This window comes from Apis laboriosa, unplaced genomic scaffold, assembly GCF_014066325.1.
Source record: "Apis laboriosa isolate Shangri-la unplaced genomic scaffold, ASM1406632v1 scaffold19_cov150, whole genome shotgun sequence".
NCBI classification, from domain to species: Eukaryota; Metazoa; Arthropoda; class Insecta; order Hymenoptera; family Apidae; genus Apis; species Apis laboriosa.
This window is the reverse complement of record NW_025222278.1, coordinates 3,092,441-3,120,210: the sequence shown is the minus strand read 5'-3', so window position 1 is coordinate 3,120,210 and position 27,770 is coordinate 3,092,441. Positions and strand designations below refer to the sequence as shown.

Genomic DNA, 27,770 nt, shown 5'->3' with positions numbered 1-27,770 from the left:
CGCAAGTTGATACACCAATCGCGCCTGTCTCTATTTCCGTAGAGGTCGAACGCGTGTGCCAGCGAGATCAGTCCGACGTGTTCCAAGATTTCACTGCGGCTTAGACTTTAGCCGGACGGGGTCTGGCCTGCCTTGTCCCCGGCGTAACGACACCCGTAAGTACACCGAAATTCTTTGTATTTTCGCGTGATTTCGCCTGCATTGCGTCACGCGACCGGTTAATCGCTGCGTTTAATCGCGTCCTAACGTTTTTTCCGCGCGATTTTCCTCACGCGGCAATATCTATTATTGACAATTCACACAACGCATCGTGCCTGGTGGAAATTGTCCTAGAAACCTGAAATCGTTGCGCGTGACCATTGTGACAAGTTGAATTCAAACGATGACGCTTAGTTTTCTCGCGTGTGAACCGCGATGTGCACGAAATTCATCCACGAGTTATCGTGCCTCGGTTCGGCTACTCTCGATTCGATGCCCGAGGGTCACGGCGCGTTGATTGATCGCGCGTGTGCCGAATTTTTCGGCATTGTTACCGACACACCACTTCTCTCGCCGAACTTCTCGACCGAATTCGAACTGGCGCAATACGCGATCGTGGCTTCGTGCAAATGTAAATTGTTGGTCCTGTGACTTAGAATCGATTCGATTCGAACGTGCGTTTCGAACGATTGTTTTGCATGCTGTGTTCGTACTTTTCTTTTCTTTCCTTTTTCTTCTTCTTTTTATACACGCAAATTTTTATGCGCGTGTAATTAACTTTTGCTCGGTGACAAAGACTCATTAAATCGAACGGTCGATGTAATCAAACGTTTATAAACGTTCTGGGCATACGATCTACCCCGAATGACGTTTAGGACGTTTATATAATAATCGGGTAAAATCGCTACAGTCGATCGAAGAATAATCAATATGAAAGATCATGATCTTCGATCCTGCAGTCAAGATCGTGATCTTTCGTATTGATTATTCGAACGTTATTGTGATTTTTCACGATTTAAAAAGTTTAATGAAGTTTTAATTCAGTTCCTTTTTCCAATATTTATGCTCTGTATTTTGATTATGCATATACTTGTAAAGATTTCAGATAACTTTAATTTCTTTATATTTAAAATTTTTATATGAATAAGAAACAAAGTTTTTTACTTTGATTTAAAATTTGGGAATTGTTTTTGATTGAAAAATTATATTCGTTGTAAAATATCGAAGTTTATGAATAATATTTCTGCTAAATTATCGAAGTTAAATAATCGGAAAAATTCATAGGTCAACGAGCACATAAGATTTTTTTCTTAAAATTATTTTTTAATCTATCACGTGATCTATTACTATTTATTGTATGCAAATATTATTTGCATAATCCGTCCAGCGATGCAATTTAGTTTTAATTTTATCAAGTAAGGTCTGTTTCTCGTTATTTTTGTTTTAAAATATAAAAAAATTCATTTTATATGTATATAATTACATGCAATTAAATAATCAAGCGATAAACGATTTCTTAATGATACAAATAACAAATATCGATTGATGAATCATAATTATGATATTAACATTGATGATATTATCACTCGCATTATTCTATTTATATATATTTATATAATATTATATTTTATATTTCTCTCTTTATGGATTAAAATGTTTTCAAATCAAACGTTTAAATAATTATTTCGATTGAATAATATCATTAAAATTAACATAAAAAGAAAATATATATACATGGATATTTTATGCATTTTATAAATGTTTAATTACTAAATGTCGTTAAACAGACAACTACGATACAATTGTACGATAAATACGCACAAATACATTAAGTGAGGTATCAATGCGGCGACGAGAACACGTGCATCAGTCGCTTGCGTATAATATAATATACATAGTACATACATACGCTAATCAAAGAGACACGTCGTTTTTCAAATATAATACGAATTATAAATCACGTGCACACACATATGAAAATTGCGTAGTAATATCTAAAGAAACGAATTCATGTTTAAGAATTAAATTCGTTCTTTACAATTTCTTTCTCCAATAAAAAATATCGTTATCGAATAAACTTAATACTCAAACTGTATTAAAAAAAAAACTAAGTAAAAAAGAAAAGAAAAATGAAAAGTCTTCGAGAGAGGATGGTTGTGACTCTTCAGGAGAATTGGTTAGTATTTCTACTTCCCTGCGAGTAATATCGATTGAGCTGACGCCCCTTTTTCGGGGTTAACGTCGAAATTGGAGAATAATAAGCTGCAGCGGCTTTCTAAGTTGGCTCAGTTTTCGTCTGGCCACTCATGAGATCGATGAATCAGCTGTTTTTCCCTTTTTCATCTCGACGATGCTTTCAGTTTCTAAAAATCGATACCGCTTTTCCAACATATCAAATCGCACGCTTAATGGAGTCATAGACACGATTACAAAATGGTAAGAACGATAAACGGTATTGCGTTTCAAGATTGTGTGTACATGTGCACGATCGGAAGTGAGATAATATTAAAAGGCAAAATCTGTTGATCGAGATCGCATAGGGAAGTTTATGTAGTGAATGAAATGGCGCAGGGAAGAAAATGGTAAACAAAATGTTTCCATTTGATAGAATGTTGTGAAACATATAGGGATTAAGATTGTACGTGATTTCCGGATCAACTGTTCCCGACGCTGTGCTGTTGCTGGATCGATAGCTGGGAATTGTTTCGCAGTTTGCACCAGTAAATTTACAACGTAACTCAATGACGTATCTCAAGTGGTTTGGTTGAAATTTAATCTTGGCGGTGGTAATGTTTAACGAGTTTAATTTGATGAAGACCTATAATACGGAAAATAAGGATAGACTAATTAAGAAGTCGTATTAATAGAAGTAGAACTCTTGACGCAGAGAGAATTAAATTGCATGTGTGAAGCATAAAATATACCATTTCTATTAAATTAAAAAATGATTTATACTGGATAAGAGAAAATTATTTTTGATGCATTAGATAGTTGTTTATGTTATGTTTATTGCAACATCTGTATAAATGATATTACAATTTTTTATCATTAAATTGTTAATATCAATATTATATATAATATTATAACGATATGCAATTATTATTATATTCTGCTTTTCGAGTTACAGATTATTCTCTGTTTCTCATTTTTCTTCTTCTTATAATATATAAAGATCAAACTTATTTTCGCAACTTTATGAGAAACGCGCATTTTCATAATTGTGAAACATAAAACTTAAAACTTTATCATTATTCTTCGAATTGTGATTTAATAAAACATGATAAATAATTATTAATTGATCAATTTTATCAATATATAATTGAATTCTATATTTTTACTTGAAATGGTTTAAATCTCCATGAGAAGATTATTTTACAGTACAATGTTTGTTTTAAGTTATAATATCATATAATACAAGTTGAGATATTTGAAACTAATTTTTTATTATAATATACGAACATATGACAGAATAGTGATAAATTAAATGGAAATAAATTTAATGGAATTTTTCCATTAAATTTATAATCTAGTCAATAATTGAAACCGTTTAAAAAAATATTTAATTTTCAATTATTATATAATATATACTATATAGTAATTTTCAGTTACTATATTTTCAATTACTAATTGATAACGATATACTTTATTTGTGTAATTCAGTTTCCATTGACATTGATAATTATCGTTTATCAGTGTACCATGGAAAATCCAGAGATTCCGATGTTTTCTCTAGATTAGAAGATAATTTGTCACAATAAGTCGGATAAATAGTGATTTTATTGAAAGTATTCAAAACAGAATATCTCATTTTAATCTCTCAATGCAAGCATGAAAAAAATTCCATAAAGAAAAATTGTACGATATTAAGGAAGTTAAATTGTGCTGTCATTTATTTGACCTTGAAATGACCCATAAAATCAGATTAATCGATCATTTGAGTTTTTATATATTAAATTACTTATAATTTCATTTAAAAAAGGAAAAGAAAAAGAATCTCAAATTTATGTTTTTATACATTAATTTTTGTTGTGAAAATATTTTTCTTATCCTTAAATTTCGTTATTTCCTTATCACATAAGAACAGATATCAAAATTTTATATTAAAAATTAAAGTAAAGCTTAAATAATGATTTATCTATAATTTATTGTAATTTATTTTACCTAAAATCTAAAACGTACATTGTACTGCAAAATAACCTCCTCATTGATGAAGTGCAAATGCATAAAAGTTTCTGTAAAAATCATGTATATAATAAATATATTGAAACTCTTTTGCTAAGTCATATATATATATATGAGATTCTAATTTTGGGATTATTTTAATCGACTTTATCTATTGTTTTTAACATATGAAGTTCTTTATTATGATAGATGTTAAAGGTAAAGCTAAAAACACCACTTGAATTTCATTGTCAATGAACATTAAATTGACGACTTATTGAATGGTCATTGACCAATAAACACATGGTTGTGTACAGTCATTGCAACAATAAATGCACACCAAGAATAACTTTATATTTAAACATATTTCGAATAAATTTTTTGTTTGACAATTAATTTATTTTTAAATTTTATTTATCAGAAAAAAAATGGCTTTATAAAAAAATAAACAAATAAAAAACAAGGAACAATATATTGCTTCAATTATTATAAGAAAAAAAGACAATCAGAATGAAAATTATCATATTACATATTCAATAAAAAATGCACAAAATTCGAAAAGGCTAATTTAAAAGGAGAAAGAAGTCAATGTAGACCGTAAGGGTTATTGAATCGGTTCTATGACACGTATTAATTTAATGTGTCCGGCACGGTATTACGTTCAAGGCCGACCATTTCGCTTTGTACAATAGTACAGTTTCCTTTTCGTTCACTGTGAAATGATAAAATTATCAAATATCTCTATGCAAATTGCACGTTGAATTTGTTCAAATCATGGGCAATGACATAATAACACACATTTGCAATAAGGCTTATATTTAATTATGATATTAATTCCGAAGGTTTAAAATGTATAACAATTCAATATGATAATAATGATTTTTATAAACATGATAAATTGAAATATCAATATAAATGAATAGTAAAATAGAATTACTTTACAAAAGATATTATGACTGTAGGAGATTTTTCAGTATGATCATATATCATCATATGTTTTATATGGTTGAATGTGAAACATGGATTCTCAGGATGTCTTTAATTGTTCCTGTGTTTACGTGTAAAGGTAATGTATATTTCTATACTATATTATTATGGTTCTACCATCAAATTAAGATGAAGGTAAAGAATGAAATAAAATTATCAAACTTCTTGTTGTTTTTTTATTTCTAATTAATTTGATTTCATATTTAATTCTTTCATATTTAATCAAGAAAGATGTAGATCGTGTATTTTTATAAATATTTATCTTTAAAAAAATCTCTAATGATAGAAAAGATTCTTTTCAATTGAAAATAATAAAAAAGAATTATATTCATATTTATATTTAAATTATGTAATATATACTTTAAAAATATATATTTTTTTAAATATTTAATTTTAAATAATTCGAGAAAAATTTATTTATCCTTCGATCAATTATGAAAATACATTGTATCATATAACATATCTGATTGCGATTGAATAATAGTATTTTCATTCGTGTCAATGACACGAATCACTATTTTGTAGTTTTCTTGGCAAACTAGATAGATCAATGCTATAAGGCTATTCTATTTTTAACTCTATTAAATTCTGGCAGAAGTTCGAGGCTCTTCTTCTCACTTGCCATGTACAATTCATAGTAGTATAAGAATTATGATAAATTTTTATATTATATATTTTGCGTACATGCTTGTACATGTTATTCAATCGAATTCTGTATATAATAATATTCATAATATACACTCACTTCATAAGGCCACTCAGAAAAATTATAATATGCATAACTAATAATTTATAATTATGTGAAGCAAAGATGCTTCATATCGTATATTTTATACATATGAATGGAAAAAAAAGAGAATAATTAAAATTATAATAATGTTGTAACAAAATTATTATCAAATTTGAGTAAAATTAAATAAACAGATTATATTATGTTTAACTTACATAACAAGTGATGCAAAATTTCATTTCTAAAAATTCTTTTACGTATCGTATATAAGGGACAAATTCAATAACTTCTTTTCTGCTTAAAAAAGATGAACGAGTATAAAATGTTTTTTTAACATATACGTATTCAAAAACATAAATAAAATGATCCTTTCGAAAATTGAATCTTTTTATGTCAGTTAAAATTTTATTTATTGGTGAAGTATTTTTTCCATCGCAATTTTCAGGCCAATTTGCTTTCAACTTTGTAACATTAAGTTTGTAAATATAATAGCTTATGTACTGAGTTTAGTATCGTATGGTAAAAATATTGCTTTTTTTAAATGATACTGTTAAATTTATTTATTAATATCTTATTTTGAATTGATGCCTTTGTAATAAATTGAAACTTTAAAATAACTAATAGTTGTCCCTTCAAAAAAGTATTATGTAAACGTAAATAATCATATTTTTCATTTATTTTATTGAAATATGACAAATTTAAATATTTATTTTCATTTAAACTTTTATATTCTCATATAACCGTGCTATAAAGAAAGAAATCATTTTTTTTTAAATTAATTTTTTTTTATTAAAAAGAGAAATTTTAATCAAGTATTATTTTTATGAAATTCTAGTCTCCTCAATTATTTTTCTTAAGTTTCCTTATATAAGATTATATAATGATCATACAATGACTAAAGTTTAACTGAGATCAAAAAAATATATTTTTAAAATAAAGTTTCGCATTTATGTATTTTTTTTTTTACGTCGAATAAATTATTCTTGAAGTTATCTAAAATTTCATATTTTATTTTTGTTTTCATAAATAAAGTTTCTGTATAATTAATAGACATAATATATTCTTATTATTTTCTTTTCACATTGAATAAATATAAATTTTTTTTTCTCTCTCTCTCTATAATTATAGCAATTTAGAATCTATCATTGAACTAATGAAAGAAAGCAATCAAAAAGAATTTTAATACATTATACATGTTTACCGGCAAGAATATAAATAATTTACATTGCAGATGATTTTTTTTCATCCTCGGAAGATCGATCAAATCAATGATCTTTCAAAGATTAAAAAAATTGTGAGAGCAGGCACCTGATTACCTTCACATGGATATCACATGGAATTCACATGGATATCATACAAACAATGCAACATAAATCTTTTTTAAATGCTTTCAAATAATATTTTCATCTGTTTCTAACCGCCATTCTTAGTTACTTAAAAAATTGTAAGTTTATAATAAATAAAACACTCTACTCGGATATTCAATATTTGAATATTTGAATTCCCAATAATCCTCAACAAAAATAAAAGTTTCAATCTTTTGACAAAATCATTGAAAGAAATGTTTTATTGATATTGAATTTATTATTAATTATCTAATATATTTTTTAATAGCAATGCATTTAAACAAAGTTGACAAATTACGATCTTGTGTGAGGTTCATAGTCTAAACGTTACGTAAGAAAAGCATTGTGGAAAACATACGATGTCAAGGAACGATAAGAGCGTTATCATAATTAACTGGTATCGATCTCAATGGACCATAAAACACGATTCATTTTTTTCTTCTCTTCCCTCATTGACTTTTTATCAATCTCATTATGGGTCATTTGATAATAAAGAAAGTTGATAGGGGAAATTACAAAAATCATGTTATTGTTATAGTATACGGTTCGTTTTGCAATTTGTAAATCAATTGTAATTTTATAATTTATAATTTTTGTTAATTGTAATTTTTTATGTTACTTATTTTAAAAATAAATTATATATTCTTTGACGCTTGAGAACTTTGAAAGAGAGATTGTCTGGAGTCTGGTGGAAAATTTACATTTTATGAAGAAGTTTTTATCGATTTTATCAAATAAAGTAAACTCGATTACGAAGTTAGAAAGAAATTACTTTTTAATTTTTTTTGATCGAAATTTTATTACTTACGATTATACTTCTATATTTTTTTTTTCCTTCTTTTTTCTATCGCTTTAGATGAAAGAATTTCAAAAAAAGAAATTGAAATTGAAATTACAATTGCTTTATTTGAACAAAATGTAATTACTTATTTCCTTCGTATATAAATTAATTGCAAATTAATTATTTTTAAAATTATTTATAACAGATATATATAAGATATTCGGTAATTATCTTATATTTAACAAATAACAAAATTTATAGTTTGTTTCTAATATCATGATATATTAAATCTTTGTTTGACAAATTAGTTAAAGTATTTACATTAGCATAAATAGAACATTTGCAATGTCAAGATATTGAAAGATTTAAATGGATTCGATCAAAGATTTCCGACTTTGAGGTCCGAGATTATTTGTCATTTAAGAAAATTGAGCAAGATTATTGAGGAGAATTGTATAATGGATTACACAATTTGCAAGTATTATTAGAATTATATATATTTTTAATTGATTAAAAACAAAGAGTATAAGTAAGATAAAATATAAAATCAATAAAATCAGAAACAAAAAATATTTTTATTTTTCCTTTAATCTTTCAATAAAAAATTATAAGTATATAAATATAAATAAATATAAATATATATGTATACATATATATATGTGTATATATATACTCTTTATGTATAAATAATTGTATTTAAAAGGTATTAAAAGTCATTATTATTTTATTTTAATTTATATATTATATATATTTAATTTATATAGTTATTTTATTATAATTTATATATATATATATATATTATTTTAATTAATTATTTTAATTTATATAGAAACAGAAACAGAAATAATTGTTTGAAATAAATAAACTCATTTTGTTTGAAACATCTTAATCTTCGTCTCATCGTTTCAATTATTGCAATGAATTCCATGTTTTAATTTATTCAATGAATGCTGTTACGTTCGTGACATCTCTTAAATAACTGAGATAATATATTCAGAGGAAACTTTATGCAGTCTTTATTTATTTATAAGAAGCGCGTATCATAGAGGAATAACAGTCTGAGAACTGATTGTGAGAGCCACTGCTGATTCAAAGTACGATGTCGAAGGTCGAGGTATCGAACCGTATTTAAATATACATTAATTCGAAAAAATATTAAAACGTAATTTTAAAGAAAAATTAATCAGAAAATTCTAATTTCGATAAAAATTTACGTCTTTATTTTATATATCTTTTTTTTTTCCATAAAAAAATATCTTCGAACGGATAAAATCCACTCTCAAAATTTCTCCTTTCGTATTTTGAATATTGAATATTCGTTTGCAAATATTTTCTACAACGAGATGATAGAATGTTAATATATATTTGTGAAGGATTGATTCTAGAGACCAAAACAAATACGAAAGTTGATATTCAAAAATGTCGTTTGAGGTTTGTAATTTGTCTGTTACAGTAAGTTTTTTTATTACAATAATACTTTCAGAATTTAATTGAATTCTCAACATTGTATTTTTAACAGTTTTATCATATTTATTGCGAACGATCGAATATTTCCGAAAGCGATCTAATAATTAATTAATTTAGATTTCGTTTAATTTGCGAATCGATGATCGTTTCCAGTCCAAAATATTTTTCATGGCATTAGCTTTGATAAATATAAGATCAGTGATTCAAGAAATTTCGTTATAATGAAATAATATTATAATGAATTAGAATGTTTGTTATAACGATGTGATGGAGTTTATAAATAATTTAATGCTTCTTCTAAATTATGATGTGATAATAATGTGATTTGATAATGAAGTAAAATTGCGCGAAAGATTTTTAAATCGATTATTCTATACAACTCAATTAAATATCAATCAAATTATAAAATTTTAAAAACTGCTCGTAAAACGGAACTTTATGACTTATATTTGCCATTTGTGAACATATTATCGGTTAATGAATTATTTATATAGAGAAGACTTTTATGTAACAGACAATGAGAGTTAGAAATACAGTAGAATCTTTAGTAGATATTCGAGTTAACGTGGTAAAAATACCAAGATAGAAGTGAGCTCATTTCATCAGGGAACGATTGCTACCTGAAGATTAATGTTTATATAATGAGATAACTATGGTTATTAATTTGTTTGAGTAATACCGTTTATTAATTATTATTATTACGTTGAGTAATAAGTTCGTTTGCATATTTAAAAGATTTTTATATAAAATCAAATCATCTATTTTCTTATTACGTTTTTCTTTTGCTAATTATTAGTTTATTAAATAATTTATTTATCTTATTTTTCTATGAAATTCTCTATTAAAAATTTTGATGAGGAATCTTTTTGTTTTTATCTTATATGAGTATTTATTTTTTATAAATTTATCATTTATTAATTCATTTTTTTTCATACAGTTACTGCGACATTTAGAAGCACAGTTATAAATATGAGGAAAAGAAGAAAAAATGCAATTTCATATTCTGTTGACGTAAATCTATGTTAATTTTATTTTCGTTTTCCATTTGCTCAACTTTTATTTCAAATATATTACAAATCGTGTTTTGAAAATATCGAACATGTACTACATTTTTTGTTTATCGATATTCAAATATCATCGAAATTCTCTTTTCATAGATTCACAATCGATATTAACGCAATAAATTCGATAAAATTGATTAGCTTTCTACTCTTTAAAATTATTGAACTCGTTAGACTTTTTTTCCAAAGTTCAAACACCTCGAAAACGCCAATGATGATAATAATACAGTTATGCTCTTCGTCGATATAATAATTGAAAATACAATAGAATCCTTTGTATTCAAACTAATGTAGAGATATTCGTATAATCAATCGTCTATTGATAAATCAATTATTTGATAATTGATTAAAAGTCATTCGTTCAAGAGAAAATTAAAAATACTGACAATAATATTTAAATATGTAAAAATTAAAAATTTTATTTTTATTTTTATATCAAAATGAATATTTGAAAATTTATATCATAAAATCTTTTGTATGAAGAATTACATTAGCGAATAAAAGTTATTTTGTGATCGTGTTAAACGTTTCAACAGGTTGAAAATCTTGATTAATTCAACGTGTGATATTTTCACGTTTGAACTAAACATCGTTCAGATTGCTATCACTCTACATCTATACGTACAATCTATCCAATAAATACAAAATATTTAATCGATACAATCTATTATCTCTCCTAATGATATCATTGTTTCAAATTCTTCCATTGGAAAATAATAAGGATTTGTTTAATCGCAAATTAATTATAAAATGTGGTGTTTCAGGAAGCTTGGCAATCACTCCACGCCGGATTCTCGATAAGGAAGTTCATCCATCCATTCGATTCAAATTTCGCGATACATCGACGCTCGTGACAATTAAACAGTATTGTTCGATTAAGAGATACTAGAAGCGATAAATATTATTAAGTATCGAGCGGGAAGAACAAATAAGAGTGATATTCCCTTCATTATTTGCGAATAGAGAAAACTATAAGTAACGTTATCATAAAAAGTTCCCCCATTGGAAAAATATCGAGGCAACTTCCGAACAGATATTTAAACTTTACGTAACTTCGAAGTTCGTTCGTGATGTTTAAAAATATAACAGAAGATATATAAATATATAATTTTTGAAACGTAGTTTACGAGCTTGCAAGTTGTCAATTCGAAAATTTACGAACGGTGTAATTGATACTGTTGGTGAAAGTGTGGTGTGGAAAAAAAGATAAAAATGCATTCCTCGCGTGCCAGATACGCATTGGTCAAACATAGAAACGTGTTGCAAGTGTATAAAGTTGCAAAAAGATGTTTCGGCACCGATGTCGAATACAGACCGATCAGGAGCGTCCTTGTGGCCAATCGAGGTGAGTTTCTTTCTAAAATCGTTTTTCTTTCTAAAATCGTTTCATTTTATTCCATCAATGTTTTCAAATTAGATTAAAATAAAAAGATTAAATTACGAAGAATCAAAGCAGAGGGAAAGCGATAGGCGATTTTAAAGAGAAAGATTTAAAAAATTAACTGGATGAATCGATAATGGAAAGCAATCGTACATCTATTAGTTTCAATTTCCATTACGATGTCGGTTTTTGATTTATTCATCTACTTCTTAATTTACTCCTTGTTAGTTCGAATTTAAATCATTCGCGTATCTATCTTTAGTCCAAAGAGTATAACTGACCCATTAATAATGAAACGATTCGAAATTAAATACCAAATACAGTTTTAAACGATGATTTAAATTTCAAGTAATATTCATTTGATCTGTCGGTTTTAAATTTTTTATTTACATATCCAAATAATTTTATCTTTTACATACGCGACAATGATTATCAAATAACGATTATCGTACATTTATCTGTGATAGTTTGAAATTAGATTACGAAATTTGGTAAACTAACATTCACCAGCGCATATATATTCATTCATAATATTTATTTCGATCATGCAATTTGATAAGCCAATTTATCGAACATCGTCCAATTTCAATCCATTGAATGGATACGAAGACACTAGATTGTTTCTCCGACGAAGATTATTCTCGATATGAATATTATTGAATATATATATGTACATCTTTGATTTCGTTCAATTTTTGTCATTTTTTACAAAAACATCAACTAGTGACATTGGCCTCGCTATGCGGTTCATTTCTAATGTAAATTATATCCATTCGGTTCAAAATCTTTAATAATAGAAATATTGAAAAGACGTAAATCACGCGATTGAAAATGATGGGGAGACGAATCGAATCGAGTCGAACGATAACATGCAAAATGAATGATGCAGCGCATATTATTATGTCTTCGTTCGATAATGATGCTTATTTATATTCGGACAACGAGATAATGTATTGTGATGCAAAAAAAAAAACTGAATATTTTCATATTTTTACGGTTCCATAATCTTAAATTGTTTATTATATAGAATAATAACTGTGAATTCGTCACTTTATCGCTTTGGATATTGATTGGCCTTCTTTCATTATTGTCATTTATAAAACACTATAAATACCAACAACTGTCGTGTATATTGAACATTCGATAACGAACGATGTACGATCAATCTATGGCACTCTACTTAATTATGCTAGCTTCTTTAACATCAGTGATCTATCTTTGTGATCTATTATAGAATGTCAGAACGTACATACGTTATCTTTAACGTACTTTTCTATCCAGAATCAAATTCCATTCAATTTCCAATTTTGATTTATCGACGATTTTTAATTCTTTTAAAATTATTAAATTTTATCGCACACTTTCTCTCTCTCTCTCTCTCTCTCTCTCTCTCTTTCCTCCCCTCTCTTTTTCTCTCTCTACAGACATTTTTATCTCCAAATATTTGTAGATATCATGAGTAAGATTTCGAGATAAAAATAAAATAAAAGCAATAAAGTATTATTTTGAAAAAATAAAAAAAGCACAGATATACAGGATAATCTCGTTCCAATTTAATCTTCTTTCGTTTCGTATTAAACATTTTAACATATTAAATTTTTTCCTTCTTGGTTGAAATGTTTTTCGATCCATCCGCAAGATGGAAAGATTTATTTTATTATTTTCGCAGGAGAAATCGCGATCCGTGTGTTTCGAGCATGCACGGAACTGGGAATCCGGTCCGTGGCCATTTATTCGGAACAAGACAAGATGCAAATGCACAGGCAGAAAGCGGACGAGGGTTACGTGGTGGGCAGAGGGCTACCACCTGTCCAGGCTTACTTGAATATCCCGGAAATCATCAAAATCGCGAAAGAGAATAACGTGGACGCTATTCACCCCGGTTATGGTTTCCTGTCTGAGCAATCGGATTTCGCGGAGGCGGTGATCAATGCTGGAATAAGATTCATCGGCCCTAGCCCCAAAGTGGTTCAACAAATGGGTGACAAGGTATATTACTTTTCAATAATTCAAATATTCAAAAAATTCGAAAAATATCCTTTAGCACAGCTCTAAATAAAAAAATATTTTATCAAATCATAATATTAGACAGTATAATTCTAATTATTTTATAAATTACAAAAAGTATACAAAATAAGAAAGTATCATATAATAAACGTACAAGTTATTATTACAGAAACCTAAGATCTCAAAATTTATACTTTTAAATTTCATCACTATATTCGTCAACATTTTGTTCGCCTTTTTCTTGAGGAACTCTGGAAGAAGTAAAAGACTTATCCATATTAGGAAAAGTTCACAAAAATACACTTTGAAAGAGATTCGAATAGTAGTCAAAATAAAACTAAACTTTTATCTTGTACTAGGATAAAATAAGATAAAATACGATAAGAAATAAGAAATAAGAATATTGACAAAGTATACATTTTATAATCAACGATAAGAAAAATAAAATGAAAATAAGTATATACATTCTATTTTTAAATTATATTACTGAAGTGATATTCTATTTAAAAAAATTTTTTTTATTATATTTATTTTATTTTTCTTTTAGTGGTATACAAGCCACAGCCACTATTTGATATTAGTAAAAATTAACATGTTGTTTATATATTTTCCTTTGGCTATAATTTTAATATGTGGTTTATAAACCATATCCGCAGTTAAAGGAGATTAAGGAGAAAAAATATTCTTACAAAAATGTTGTTCGAAGATGTATATATATATATATATATATATATATAGATTGATTTTTAAATATATCATTTTATTTAAAATCGTTTATTGATAAAAATGAAAAATATATATTTATTATTAGGTAGCCGCGAGACAAGCTGCGATAGACGCTGGTGTGCCGATTGTTCCGGGGACAGATGGACCGGTAACCACGTCCGACGAGGCGATGGAATTTTGCATGAAACACGGACTTCCGGTCATTTTCAAAGCCGCTTATGGAGGAGGTGGAAGAGGTAGAATTTCATTCTGTTCAATTCAACTTTAAATTTTTAAATTTAATTTACAACATCGATCGATCGTTTCTTATTTTTCTAAAATTTGTTATATTTTCAAAATTTTTTTTTTCTTCTACATTCTTTTGTCCTTTTATTCTTTCGAGTCATTCGCTTCTCTTATAAATTGTTTTTCTTCGAATCATTCGTTAATTTATCTTTTATGCGTTTTTAAAAGTATTTTTTTAATTTTTAAATGAATTTCCTGGAATACCTTTGAAAGATTCTACGGAATAATCGTAAAAAAAGGTATTATATCATAAGAAAATATTGTATTTAAGTTGTATAAGTCATAATATGTCGTAATATGTAATTATTTTCTTTTATAATTGTTTCCTATCTTACAATGAGATCTAGGTCTCAGTAAAATAAGCTGATAGATGTACAATGTATTCATTCTATTATTTCTAGTATTTTTTGTCTTTCATTTCCTTTGCCATAAACGTCTATTCATCGCGAGAACTACTTTGTAGAATCCACTCTACTTTGAACAAAATCATACGGATTTATTGTCTTTTTTCTCATTCGTTGTTACCTATCATCAAATCATTTGAATATCATTTAAATTAAATATTTAATTTTGCTTAAAAACCGAATAAATGTTTTATAAATTAATAATTTAAATTTCTTTCGTTTCTTTTTAGAAATTTCATTTCAAAGTAAAAATATACATGTAATTCGATCTGCTTGAATCTCGTATATATTTTAAATAATATCACTATATAAAAAAATACAGTATATATATATATATAATATTTACATATTCTATTTTTTTGGCAAAAGTTCAAAACGAGTAAAATAGTAGTTCATAATAGACGTTCAATAAATGTATTCTAAAAAAAAATATATATATATATGTTTGTAATACGAGTACTGAATCATCTTGTGTGAACAGTAACACGAAAAGAATACGAAATGGATCAGACATCGATAGAATCTTACGTGCAATTATTTCCATAAGCATAATATAAAAATAATTGCTTCGAAATAACGCTGTACCATGATTCTTCATTTTTTCTTCTAAATTTATTAATCGATCTTACTTCTCCTCAAGCGATTCTAAAAGGAACGCTTATATTTTACAGGAATGAGAGTCGTAAAGCACATGGAGGAGGTCCGAGAAATGTTCGATCGGGCATCTTCCGAAGCTAAGGCAGCTTTCGGGAATGGGGCGATGTTCATTGAAAAATTCATCGAGAGGCCAAGGCACATCGAGGTTCAATTATTGGGAGATCAAGCTGGCAATGTTGTTCATCTTTATGAACGCGATTGTTCCGTGCAACGTCGTCATCAAAAGGTTGGTAAACGAGAAAAATTAATATAAATAATCGTGGACAGTCGTTATTTATAAAATCATTCTTTTTAATTCTCTTCGATCGTTTTCGATCTATTTTTAAACACGTATGTTTACATATACATTATTCATAGAAATAATACAATTATATTAAATGAATGGACGATCGAATATATTTTAAGCAAAAATTATAACGGAATTATTTGTCTTTTTTTTTTTTTTTATTATTTCATATATAATAGATATTGATAAAATTTTATATCGAGAATAAATTTCAACGTTGAGATTAAAAGATTGCTCGTACGCAATTTATTGATGGAAATATTATGAAAATATGTATTACGTATAATTATATGATTATATGACTTACGCGATATAATTATTATGATTAGTTATTATGAATTATTTATTTTTGCAAATTCATTAATGTATGTCAACAGATATTATTACAAATTATATTATAAGAGAAATATGAATTTACGATGGTGACAACTTTGAAAGTAAATATTTCTTGATAAAAATAATATTGACACGATTGAATTTTATTCATTTAATAATATTCTGCTATTATCTTTTATGAAATAAATATCGATTGTATATAATGATTAGCATAAACATTCTAAAATTAAACTACATTAAAATTAATACTACAGAATTCTATAAAAAAGAAATATAAAAATTTTATTTTTCACGATAAATAATTAAATTTCACTCTCTTGCTTCTCTATCTCAAGAATTCGAATGGGAATACGTTCACGTGCTCGACTGCTTCCATAATCGTAAAAAAAACGAGGGCAACGTTGCAAAAGTGCGGAACAAATGTGCAAAAAAAAAAAAATAAATAAAAGACAGAAGAATATGGCAGTAATTAAAAACTTCTAGATCAACGTATTTGTCGAGAGACGTTGAAAATAATAGAATAGAATAGTAAATTAGCGTAGTAAATTAATCTTTATTCCGTGGAATGTGTATTCGAGTTTGTCAACTCAAGAAACGGAAATTTCAGGTGGTTGAGATCGCTCCTGCGCCACGGCTAGATCCCAAAGTTAGAAATAAAATGACGGAGCACGCTGTAAGATTGGCAAAACATGTTGGATATTCGAACGCTGGTACCGTCGAATTTTTGGCTGACGAATCCGGAAATTTCTACTTCATTGAGGTCAATGCTAGATTGCAAGTCGAGCACACTGTCACGGAGGAGATCACTGGGTACGTGTATTTGTATAGAAGAGATTGTTGCATGAATTTGTCTTATAGATATTACATGATGTAACAGTATTTTATATGGCAAATTATATATTGCAAAATATTTTTGTATTAAACTAAATAACAGATACTCTAAATATCTCAAAACTATTTATAAATTTCTATATTCGTTTTTATGATATATCAAACAATATCCAGTATTCAATTAAATTAAATTCAATTAAATATATATAATCGATGAATAGAATTAAAGTGACACGTAATAAATTTATATCGTTTCAATACAAGGATTATTTGTAAAAATTATTGTAAAGAGTATTCGATGACTCTCAATCAAAAGTGCATTAAACCAATCAAGATTAATCTTCCAGAATCGATCTGGTGCAATCTCAAATCCGTATTGCCGAGGGTATCACGTTACCTGAGCTGGGTATGACGCAAGAGAAAATCATTCCTCAAGGTTTCGCGATACAATGCCGAGTTACCACAGAAGATCCTGCGAAGAATTTCCAGCCGGATACCGGAAGAATCGAGGTGTTCCGTTCTGGGGAGGGTATGGGTATTCGATTGGATGGTGCCTCTGCATTCGCTGGTGCGATTATCTCGCCTTACTACGACTCGCTTCTCGTCAAGGTAGAACTCTTAACAAATCTTAGGAAAAGTCTGAAGAAAATTGTTCAATAGTTCCAAGATATGATTTTTAAAACGTGGAGAGGCAACGATGTTAAACGACGTCCGTCAAAATTGAATCAATTTTCAGTGATATCTCTTCCATTCTGTTCTCAGGTTATAGCCCACGCGGGTGATTTGCAATCATCTTGCGCGAAAATGAATCGTGCCCTCCGCGAGTTCCGTGTCCGTGGAGTGAAAACGAACATACCGTTCCTTCTGAACGTGTTGGAGAATCAGAAATTCCTGAACGGAAAGGTGGACACTTACTTCATTGACGAGAATCCACAGTTGTTTCAGTTCCAACCGAGTCAGAACCGTGCTCAGAAGTTGCTCAACTATCTTGGCTCGGTCTTGGTAAATGGACCAAGCACTCCATTGGCTACACCGTTAAAACCAGCAGAGATAAAAGCTCACATTCCTCAAGTCGCTCTAGGTATAGTATCCTTTATATAGGAATAAGTAAATTTAAATCAGGTGTATACTCAAATATTAATATCATATCAATCGAGTCGCTTCTCACTGTGATTTCGTGATGAAGGCTGAAATTGGGCATGGAAAAGATATTGGAGTTATATTTTGGGTTGAGATATTGGAATTACACGAAGAATTGCTTTCAATATGTGGGACAACGAATCAAAGGGGTCAAATTTTTTATTTTCTTCACTGTGTGTTCATAGAGGGTGATTATTGGTGGCTGCATAGCGGTTTGTTTCTTTGATTTTTTATTTTACTATGGAACACTGAATATTTATTTATAGTAAAATATATATTTATAGTTAAAATAGTTAAAATATGTTATTCTCATTTCTAAATATCTTTAACTATAAAATTAAGATAAATTTTTTTTCTTCAAATCTTAGACTTTTGTTAATTGATAAATAAAATAGAAATAGAGAATCTTTTTTTTTTAACTTCTCAGACACGAAGAGTTCGATTTTATTACTTTTCTTTTACGCTATATTAATGGGAAACGAGATAATTTTCGAGTATCGACTTAAGATTTTTTATATACTTTAAAATTGTCTTCAAGAACGAACTCCATATGGTACATACAACAGTTTTTTCACGTGTATCGGTCTGTATATGTACAGATTACGGTAATTTTGTATTGGTATGTGTTTATTATAGATAAAGATAGGATAAAAAGTTCGCGTGACATAGACGGCATGTAAAAAAACTGCATTTCAAACATCGTATATGGTAATAGGTAATGTAAAGAACATTATTGAAAAAATTATATATAGGATGTTAATATATTCATCAGACAGTTTCTTGATTTTAAAGGATAAAAAAAATACAAAAAAATAAAATTTTGGTATAAAAATGTTGAATGATTATTTATTATATTACGAGCGATTTAATTTGCATAGATAAAGCAAGACAACGCCACGTTGCGCCGCGCTGCGGTGATACAGCGAAACAGATCTATCTTCGTCTTGCAATTGTGTTGTCTCCCTCTGTTTCATTTAATATAAACTTAAATTGCTTATAACTTAATAAATAAGGTTTAATCGATACTTTTGTATATTGACTTTTGTGTTTGTTTTGAATTCTAGAATATATTAACATTTTGTATAATCTTTATATTATTTATTTGATGAAGGGCAATATAATATGATTACTTAAATAATAATCAGTGTTCCATGGTTTGGAAATGTGGTTTCAAAATTAACCTTTTGTTGTCCAGAATATATTATTTCACTTTTTCGTTACATAATAATTTAAAATTTTATTTTTCATTAGATATTATGTTTAAAAGACAGCTTATTATTTTGATATTTACTATTTATAAATTATTTCACGAAGTATATTAAAATATTCTTTAATTTTTTATTTTTTATATTTTATATTTTTTTCATTAGTGATCTCAAAAAAAAAATCATTATGAAACAAAAATATAAAAAAAGTTACATTAAGACTTCAAAAGGATAAAATTTATTTCAATATTGAAGATTTCAACAGTAAAAAGTTGTTGAATTCAAATGCTATTTAAAAATATAGTATATATAATTGGCGCTCGAAATTGAATTTTGAATTGTATTTTAGAAAAAATTATAAAATTGCACAATTTCTTTTTGAATTTATTTTAATAAATTTTAGAAATTCTAAATTATACATAATCTATGTATAATTATATATTTAAAAATAATAACAAGATTATAGAATTAATAGAAGATAATAAGAAATTTAAATAAGGCATAAATCCAATTATAATATATTTTTAATTTTTTACACTAAAATCTATTTTCTTCTATATATACGTTTAATTTATAGAATATAAAATGAAAAGGGTTAGTAAAATTTATAATTTATTATAATTTATTTTATTTCACGTTTAGTAGACACCTCTATTTGTTCAATAATACACTAAGCTTTTTGCTCTGTTAAAAACATATTTGCAAGGGATTCATTCTAATAAATAATAATTTTATGTTGCACATTATCCATTTCTTTAATGTACACTATATACATATACATATAATACATAGACACAGATACAAGAAATTTTTTATTTTCATACACATGGTGTTTCCATTTCTATGTAACTTTAAATTTTTCTTTCGATACACGAAAATAACATAAATATTTGTGATATAAAACTTCTTTTATCTGTGTTTATTAATTAACAACAATTACATAACTGAAAGTGTAGTTACTTTTATCCTTGATAAAATATTATTTATTTAAATTTTCATCGCTATTTTTCTCTTTTTCCATCATTCAATAATTTTTTTTATCATTTTTTTTATATTTTAGACTTTATTAATAGTCCCTCGTACATTACACCAAATTGTTTATCGCATGCTTTTACCTTTTCGTTTGGCCATTTTTTTTTAGACTTTGCTAAGCTTGCAGCTGCAGAAGAGAACAATGATCCAGATGCAACAGGTATGCTTTAATATGTGTTTTATTTCTTTATTTCTTTCTTTTTAAGTTAATTGGCTAAGATTGACGATATAGAAAAATAGAGCTAGAAAATGGTAAGATTATTTATCCAACAAAAAAAACAAATTTTTATTAGTTTTTACTTTCATTTCATTTCATTTCATTGCAGATATGTGTAATTGTAATTGGAATTTGTGCAATGAAAAAAAATTTCGTTAGGTCTCTTATAAAGTAAAATTCAGAAATATCAAGTAAAATTCATTACATTATATTTTTACACATGAAAATTAAAATAAAATATTGTGATATGTACTTTTCACTTATTATTAATGTAATAATATGTATGTAATAATTTATTTAAAAATAATCATTAATTGACAATTGACGTGATTTAAATATGACAAATAGTAATGGAATTTTATTTTATTAGAAAAACGAATTTCAAAAATTCAAATTAATGTTATATTTTAAATTGTACCAATTAAGTGATCACTATACAAATTGAAATATTACAATTGTACAAAGGGGATAATTGAACATTTCAATATTATTTGGTATTTAATACCATGATTATAATTAACGAAAAGTTGTTTCATAATGTTTAAATTTTTAGGAAGAGAAAGTAGTTCAAAAAAAAAGGGTAATGCAAAAGAATCGAAGAATGGAAAATGTCATTAATAACATTTAATACAATAATTAAGTCTACTTCAAATTAATACTTCAAATTAATACTGTGAAAATAAAGTTTCTAACAATTACGAATTAACACATGATTTCATATTGTTAATTATTATATCATAATTTATAAAACTTTTAAAATGGTGATGGTTTAAAATATCTTACATTAAAAATTCCTAATAACAATGATATAATATTAACGATTAAAACCAAAGCAATATATAAAAAGAAAAAAAAAAACACAGAAAATTTTTCCAATCTCATCAAGAGACATTTTCCATTTTAACTGTTTAACGCTTCTTTTCTACACTGCATACGTAAATGCTATACTAACCCCTGCACGTAAAAGCTTCTCAAAATTTCTCCCAATTTCCAATTATTTAAGAAAGCTTTTTCAAATTTTTCAGATATATTGGAACCACCAAAAGGCTTTCGCGACATTTACAAGAAGCAAGGTCCGGAAGCTTTCGCCAAAGCTATAAGGCAGCACAAAGGATTACTTCTGATGGACACCACGTTCCGTGATGCTCATCAATCTCTTCTAGCGACACGCGTGAGGTCGCACGATCTCTTGATGATCGCTCCATTCGTCGCCCACAAGTTCAGCAATCTTTACTCCATGGAGAATTGGGGTGGCGCCACGTTCGACGTTGCCCTCAGATTCCTGCACGAGTGTCCCTGGGAAAGGTTGGAGGACATGAGGAAGGCGATACCCAACATTCCCTTCCAGATGCTTCTGAGAGGCGCCAACGCTGTCGGTTACACCAACTATCCTGACAATGTCGTTTATAAATTCTGCGAACTGGCTGTACAGACTGGGATGGATGTCTTCAGGGTGTTCGATTCCTTGAATTATTTGCCGAATTTAATTCTCGGTAAGAATCTCGAGAGGAAGGGAAAAAGTCTACTTATCGTTCAGACATTGAACAGATTTAGGTACAGAATGATGCTGCGAGGGCAATGCCGTTTTTGAGAGAAGAATTTTGAGGATGTTTCGCTTTGTACATTTGTTAGAAACGATTGCCACGTCTCAATGGCAATCATCATTCTTGAGAAGAATTATTGCAAACATCATCCTCAGTTTTTTGGAAACAATAAATGGCATAGCCTCGTCAGTCTCATTCTAGAAATTTTCCTTAGATTGGGAGTGTCGCTCATCAAGAGAGACTAGTCCATGATATTATTGGAGAAGGGTTATTAGAGCGTTTTGGAAGAATTATTGCAAACATCATTCTCAGTTTCTTGAAAACAATGAATGACATAACTTCATTAATCTTATTCTAAAAATTTTTCTTAGATTAGGAGTCAAGATCAAGAGACTAGTCCACGATATTATTGGAGAGTTATTAGAGGGTTTTGGAAGAACTTTTTGGACTTTAGAATTCTTTCAACTTCAGAACTTTTGTAATCTCAGAACGCTCTCAAAATCAGAACTTTAGAACTTGCGAATAAAAAATATAAACCTTCACTAGCGCATGAACTTGCTCTTAATCGGTTCAGAATAGAACTTTGTGATAAATTAATTTTTTACTGACAATTTAAAATAATAACGAGTCTAAAAGAGAAGAAATGAAAAAATGAAACATCGATCGAGGTTAAAATTATATTTTGAACAGGTATGGACGCGGCTGGCAAAGCTGGAGGCATAGTCGAGGCCGCGATTTCATATACGGGTGACGTGAGCGATCCAAATAAAAAGAAGTACAATCTGAAGTATTACACGGACTTGGCGAACGAGTTGGTGAAGGCCGGTACTCACGTGTTATCGATCAAGGACATGGCGGGTCTTCTGAAGCCGAAAGCGGCCAGCATGTTGATCGATGCGATCAGGCAGAGGCATCCCGATATTCCGATCCACGTTCACACGCACGACACCGCGGGGGCTGGGGTGGCGTCCATGTTATCTTGCGCGGAAAGCGGGGCAGATGTCGTTGACGTTGCCGTTGACAGTATGTCTGGAATGACTAGCCAACCTTCCATGGGTGCCGTGGTCGCCTCTCTTATCGGTAAGCTGTTTGTTTTTGTTTTGTGTTGATGCCATCGATTTTGTCGAATCGATGATAAACAAAACTCGTAATAATAATATGGTGAAAGAGAAAAGGGTTGTTTTAAAGATCAAGTTAAAATTCGTCGAAGATAAAACGAACGAGACGATTCGAGGTGAATGGAATAATTATCATCATGAAAAATAATACAGGAACGCCAAAGGACACCGAGATTAATCTGAGCGACATTTCGGAATATTCTGCGTATTGGGAGCAGACCAGAACTCTGTACGCCCCCTTCGAATGCACAACGACCATGAAATCCGGAAACGCGGACGTTTACCTGAACGAAATCCCCGGAGGTCAATACACAAACTTGCAATTCCAAGCCTATTCTCTTGGTTTGGGGGCGTTCTTCGAGGACGTGAAGAAAGCTTACAGAGAAGCTAATTTATTGCTCGGCGATATCATCAAAGTCACTCCAAGTTCGAAAGTGGTTGGTGATTTGGCGCAGTTTATGGTTCAAAATAAACTTTCTTCCGAAGATGTCGTGAACAAGGCAGAGGAATTGTCCTTCCCTAAGTCGGTCGTGGAATTCCTACAAGGTGCTATCGGCGAACCTCACGGAGGATTCCCCGAACCTCTCAGGTACTTTCAAATATCAAATATGTTATAAAACGTTGCAAACTTGTATTTGCGCAAAAAATTCGAAAAGTTAAATCTTTGGCTCCGATGTTTTCGCTCAATATACCTTTGCTTCACAGGTCAAAAGTATTAAAAGACATGCCACGCGTGAAAGGAAGGCCTGGCGAGAGTCTACCACCTTTGGACTTCGACGCGTTGAAAAGCCAGCTACGAGAATCTCATCCTCACCTCACGAACAGAGATATCATGTCGGCCGCCCTCTATCCCGAAGTGACCAACGATTACTTAAACTTTCGGGAACAGTACGGGCCGGTGGACAAATTGGAAACCAGGATCTTCTTGACGGGACCGAAAGTTGGCGAGGAGTTCGATGTGACGATCGAGAAAGGTAAAACGTTGGCCATCAAGACCCTGGCCGTTGCCGAAGATCTCACGAAGAACGGAGAACGCGAGGTATTCTTCGAGATGAACGGCCAACTCAGATCCGTGTTCATTAAGGATAAAGAAGCCGTCAAGGTACACCCAATTCTTACGTCTCTTCATACATTGTTACTTTCAAGTTCGAGGAACAAAGAATTTTATGTTTAACTTCAGGAGCTTCACGTACACCCCAAAGCTGCGAAAGGAGACAAAAACCAGGTCGGGGCACCCATGCCTGGTACCGTGATCGACATCAGGGTAAAAGTAGGCGACACTGTCGAGAAAGGAGCGCCGTTGATCGTATTGTCCGCCATGAAAATGGAAATGGTGGTCCAGGCGCCGAAAGCTGGAAAGATCAAGACGCTGGACGTCACTCAGGGAATGAGATTAGAAGGGGACGATTTAGTGTTGACCTTTGAATAGAACTGTTAACCAAACTGTTCCTGGGACTGAATCGTCTCTGAAATTCGTTTCATTGTTTATGCACGTTTATGAGAGTGCATTTTGTTCGATTGATTAAAATTGAGCAACATTGCTGCCTAAAAAATAGTAGAGAATAATCACTTGTGTAAAAAATTTTTAGATCTAAGAATCGCATACATATTTATCTTTGATCGATAATCAAAACTTGAAAGTACTTTTTATATATATACTTTTTTTGAACGACTTTAATCCACTTTTTAACCATTTAAGCATCGAAAAATATCGATATAAATATAAATATTCTCTGATAACGTAAGATTTTTACATTCGTTTACGATATCGAATCAAATCGAAAATTTAATTGTTACATTTTAAAAATTCGAATCTGAAATTTCGCCAGACTTCGAAACTTGCAAAAAAAAGAAAATTCTTTTTTCAGTTTCGATGACTTTTAAGATTTCGAATATTCGTTATATGTAAGAAAGAAGCAAAGTGATTACAAATTTCAAAAATTTTAAATATACGAAAGTGTTAAGTGTGAAATCATTGCACAAAGATTGTAAACTTTTTATTCGAAAAAATAATAGAAAGAAAACAAAATATGTAATGTTAGCTTGATTAAACAAAGGTGCACCTCTTGTTCGCCTAGGAAAAAACATTGTGTATAAACATTCGCTCCAACACGAATGAATCAATCAATCATCAAGGAACGAAAGCAACGAATGTTCCATTAATGTATCCTCATGAACGTCTTCATCATCGAGCGTATTTTTTTTATCGATTATTACATTTTTGAATATTATACAGATCATTTGAAACAGGACATCTTGTTTTAGATGAGACAGACGTTGTACAGTTATATCTCGAGTTCATCCTTTTTGCGATGATCACATCTCTAGTTTATTTAATTTAACATTGCACACACAAATGAAATGCTTTCGATGAAATATCGTGATCTAAATTAAAAGAGTAACGTCGTCTATTGAATCGTTAAGAAAGTTGAAGCTTAGCGATTCGACGAAAAACTATTACGTGTTGCAATGAGAATTGATCTATGCTGCCTCAAATGTCGATATCTTCGTGTTCATATTTGATTAATTAAGTTGAAAATAATATATATATATATATATATATATATATGTATCAAAGGCCTATAGTATAGTCTCATCATTAACATTGAAATTGAATGATGATACTTCTCTATTATATTCGTTATTGATATCAAAGAGATTCAATCGGACATATTTTACAAAATATTCTTTATAAAGGTGAATTCCTTAAACGTGTTAAATGCCAACGTTACATCAGCGTTTTCCAAACCATATTTTCATTAGAATTGAATTATAAAAATGATGTTAGTTTATTTTTTTGTTTTTTTCACGTGAAGATATTTAAAGATTTCCATTCCCATCGATTCAAAAAACAATGATAAATTATTTGTATTTGTGTTTGTTATAAATTCAAATTCATATCGATTCATCATAGATAAGTTTTTCACGGGAAACAATTGCGTTTTCTAATTTGGCAGATCTTCAGGATATAATTGAAATAATTGAGATTGTACAAAGTGATTAATTTGTGAGTCAAGGTGGTTTAGGAAACGCTTCCTCCGGATTTAAATCAAAAGAAGTATCGAGAGAAACTTTATTGAATGTAGAAATTGAATGTAAAAATTGAATATATTATTATTACATCGAAACATGGCCAAATAACATTGTCTTGTTGTAATTTGTTGTAAAATAGTTAAATTTTTGGTAAAAAAAAAAAAAAAGGAAGAAACTAGATAACAGAAATTGTGTATAAAGCAGATGTAAGTTTCGATTCGAATTTCAAATTATTTTAATCTCTTACCGTAGAAAGTAGGAATAAATTGTGTTTAAGTATGAATTAATCTAATATAATTTTAAATTTTCACGAACAATTACTTGAAAATTAAAATTTATTATTCGCATAATTATTGTAATTTGCGATTTTTCTAAAAAAATGTACAATTATAACATAATAACGAAAGTGCATAATATTTTTAAAAAAAAGGAATCGGCATAATTTCATATAATTTTTTAGTTAGAAATTCCATTATTATTTTACATAAAAATTTATCACATAAAAAAAATATCGTAACTTGTATGTAACATTAATTTTATGAATATAATTTATATCTTTGGTGAAAGTTTCTCAAACATTCTTGCTAAAAATATTATAACATGAAAAAAGGGAGAAATAAATATTGTACATATTAACAGTTAAGTCGTTCATATGATCGTGATTTTCATTTCCTAGTTCAGCTTAATGTCAATTTTCAAAACCACGAAGACAACTAATGATTAATTCTACAAAGGATTAAAAATGTGATAATTTTTATTTTCAAAAATCAATAACGTTAACTTCGATCAGGTTGAATTGAAAAATTGTTGTTGTATATATAATATTATCGTACGTGTAAATGTGTAAGAGGCGTTTGATCACGCTTCAAAAGATTGTATAATTGTATTTGATATAAAAAAAAAAAAAAAGAAAAAAAAAAAGATTGAATTCGCAATCATCCCTTTGCCATCCATGAAATCGCAATGTATTTGTGTAGATATTAAACTTTAACGAATGTAATTGCATTTGTACAAAGTAAAAGCAGCAAATGCAACATAATCTTTTACGATTAAATC

At 28.8% G+C, this 27,770-nt stretch overlaps 1 protein-coding gene across 2 annotated transcripts; it reads left to right on the top strand.

The window, feature by feature from the left end:
* Positions 1-26,858, top strand: LOC122712193 (pyruvate carboxylase, mitochondrial). Of its 2 annotated transcripts, XM_043931630.1 has the most exons (14): positions 1-155; positions 11,277-11,857; positions 13,563-13,882; positions 14,712-14,862; positions 15,987-16,198; positions 17,202-17,404; positions 17,773-18,034; positions 18,188-18,506; positions 20,912-20,962; positions 22,045-22,512; positions 23,254-23,643; positions 23,835-24,270; positions 24,387-24,783; positions 24,862-26,858. In XM_043931630.1, exons 2-14 carry the CDS (start codon positions 11,725-11,727, stop codon positions 25,108-25,110), a joined length of 3,591 nt encoding a protein of 1,196 aa, XP_043787565.1. In that variant the 5' UTR covers positions 1-155; positions 11,277-11,724; the 3' UTR covers positions 25,111-26,858. The 2 variants fall into 2 exon arrangements, with proteins under 2 accessions (XP_043787565.1, XP_043787566.1); XM_043931631.1 differs by lacking the exon at positions 20,912-20,962.
* The last annotated feature ends 912 nt before the right edge of the window (positions 26,859-27,770 follow it).

Excerpts from the sequence above, each read along its gene's own strand:
- LOC122712193 (XM_043931630.1), top strand. The coding sequence starts at position 11,725 with ATGCATTCCTCGCGTGCCAGATACGCATTGGTCAAACATAGAAACGTG. Across the intron at positions 11,858-13,562 it reads CGTCCTTGTGGCCAATCGAG|GAGAAATCGCGATCCGTGTG; the intron begins GTGAGTTTCTTT and ends TTATTTTCGCAG. Across the intron at positions 24,271-24,386 it reads GGATTCCCCGAACCTCTCAG|GTCAAAAGTATTAAAAGACA; the intron begins GTACTTTCAAAT and ends TTTGCTTCACAG.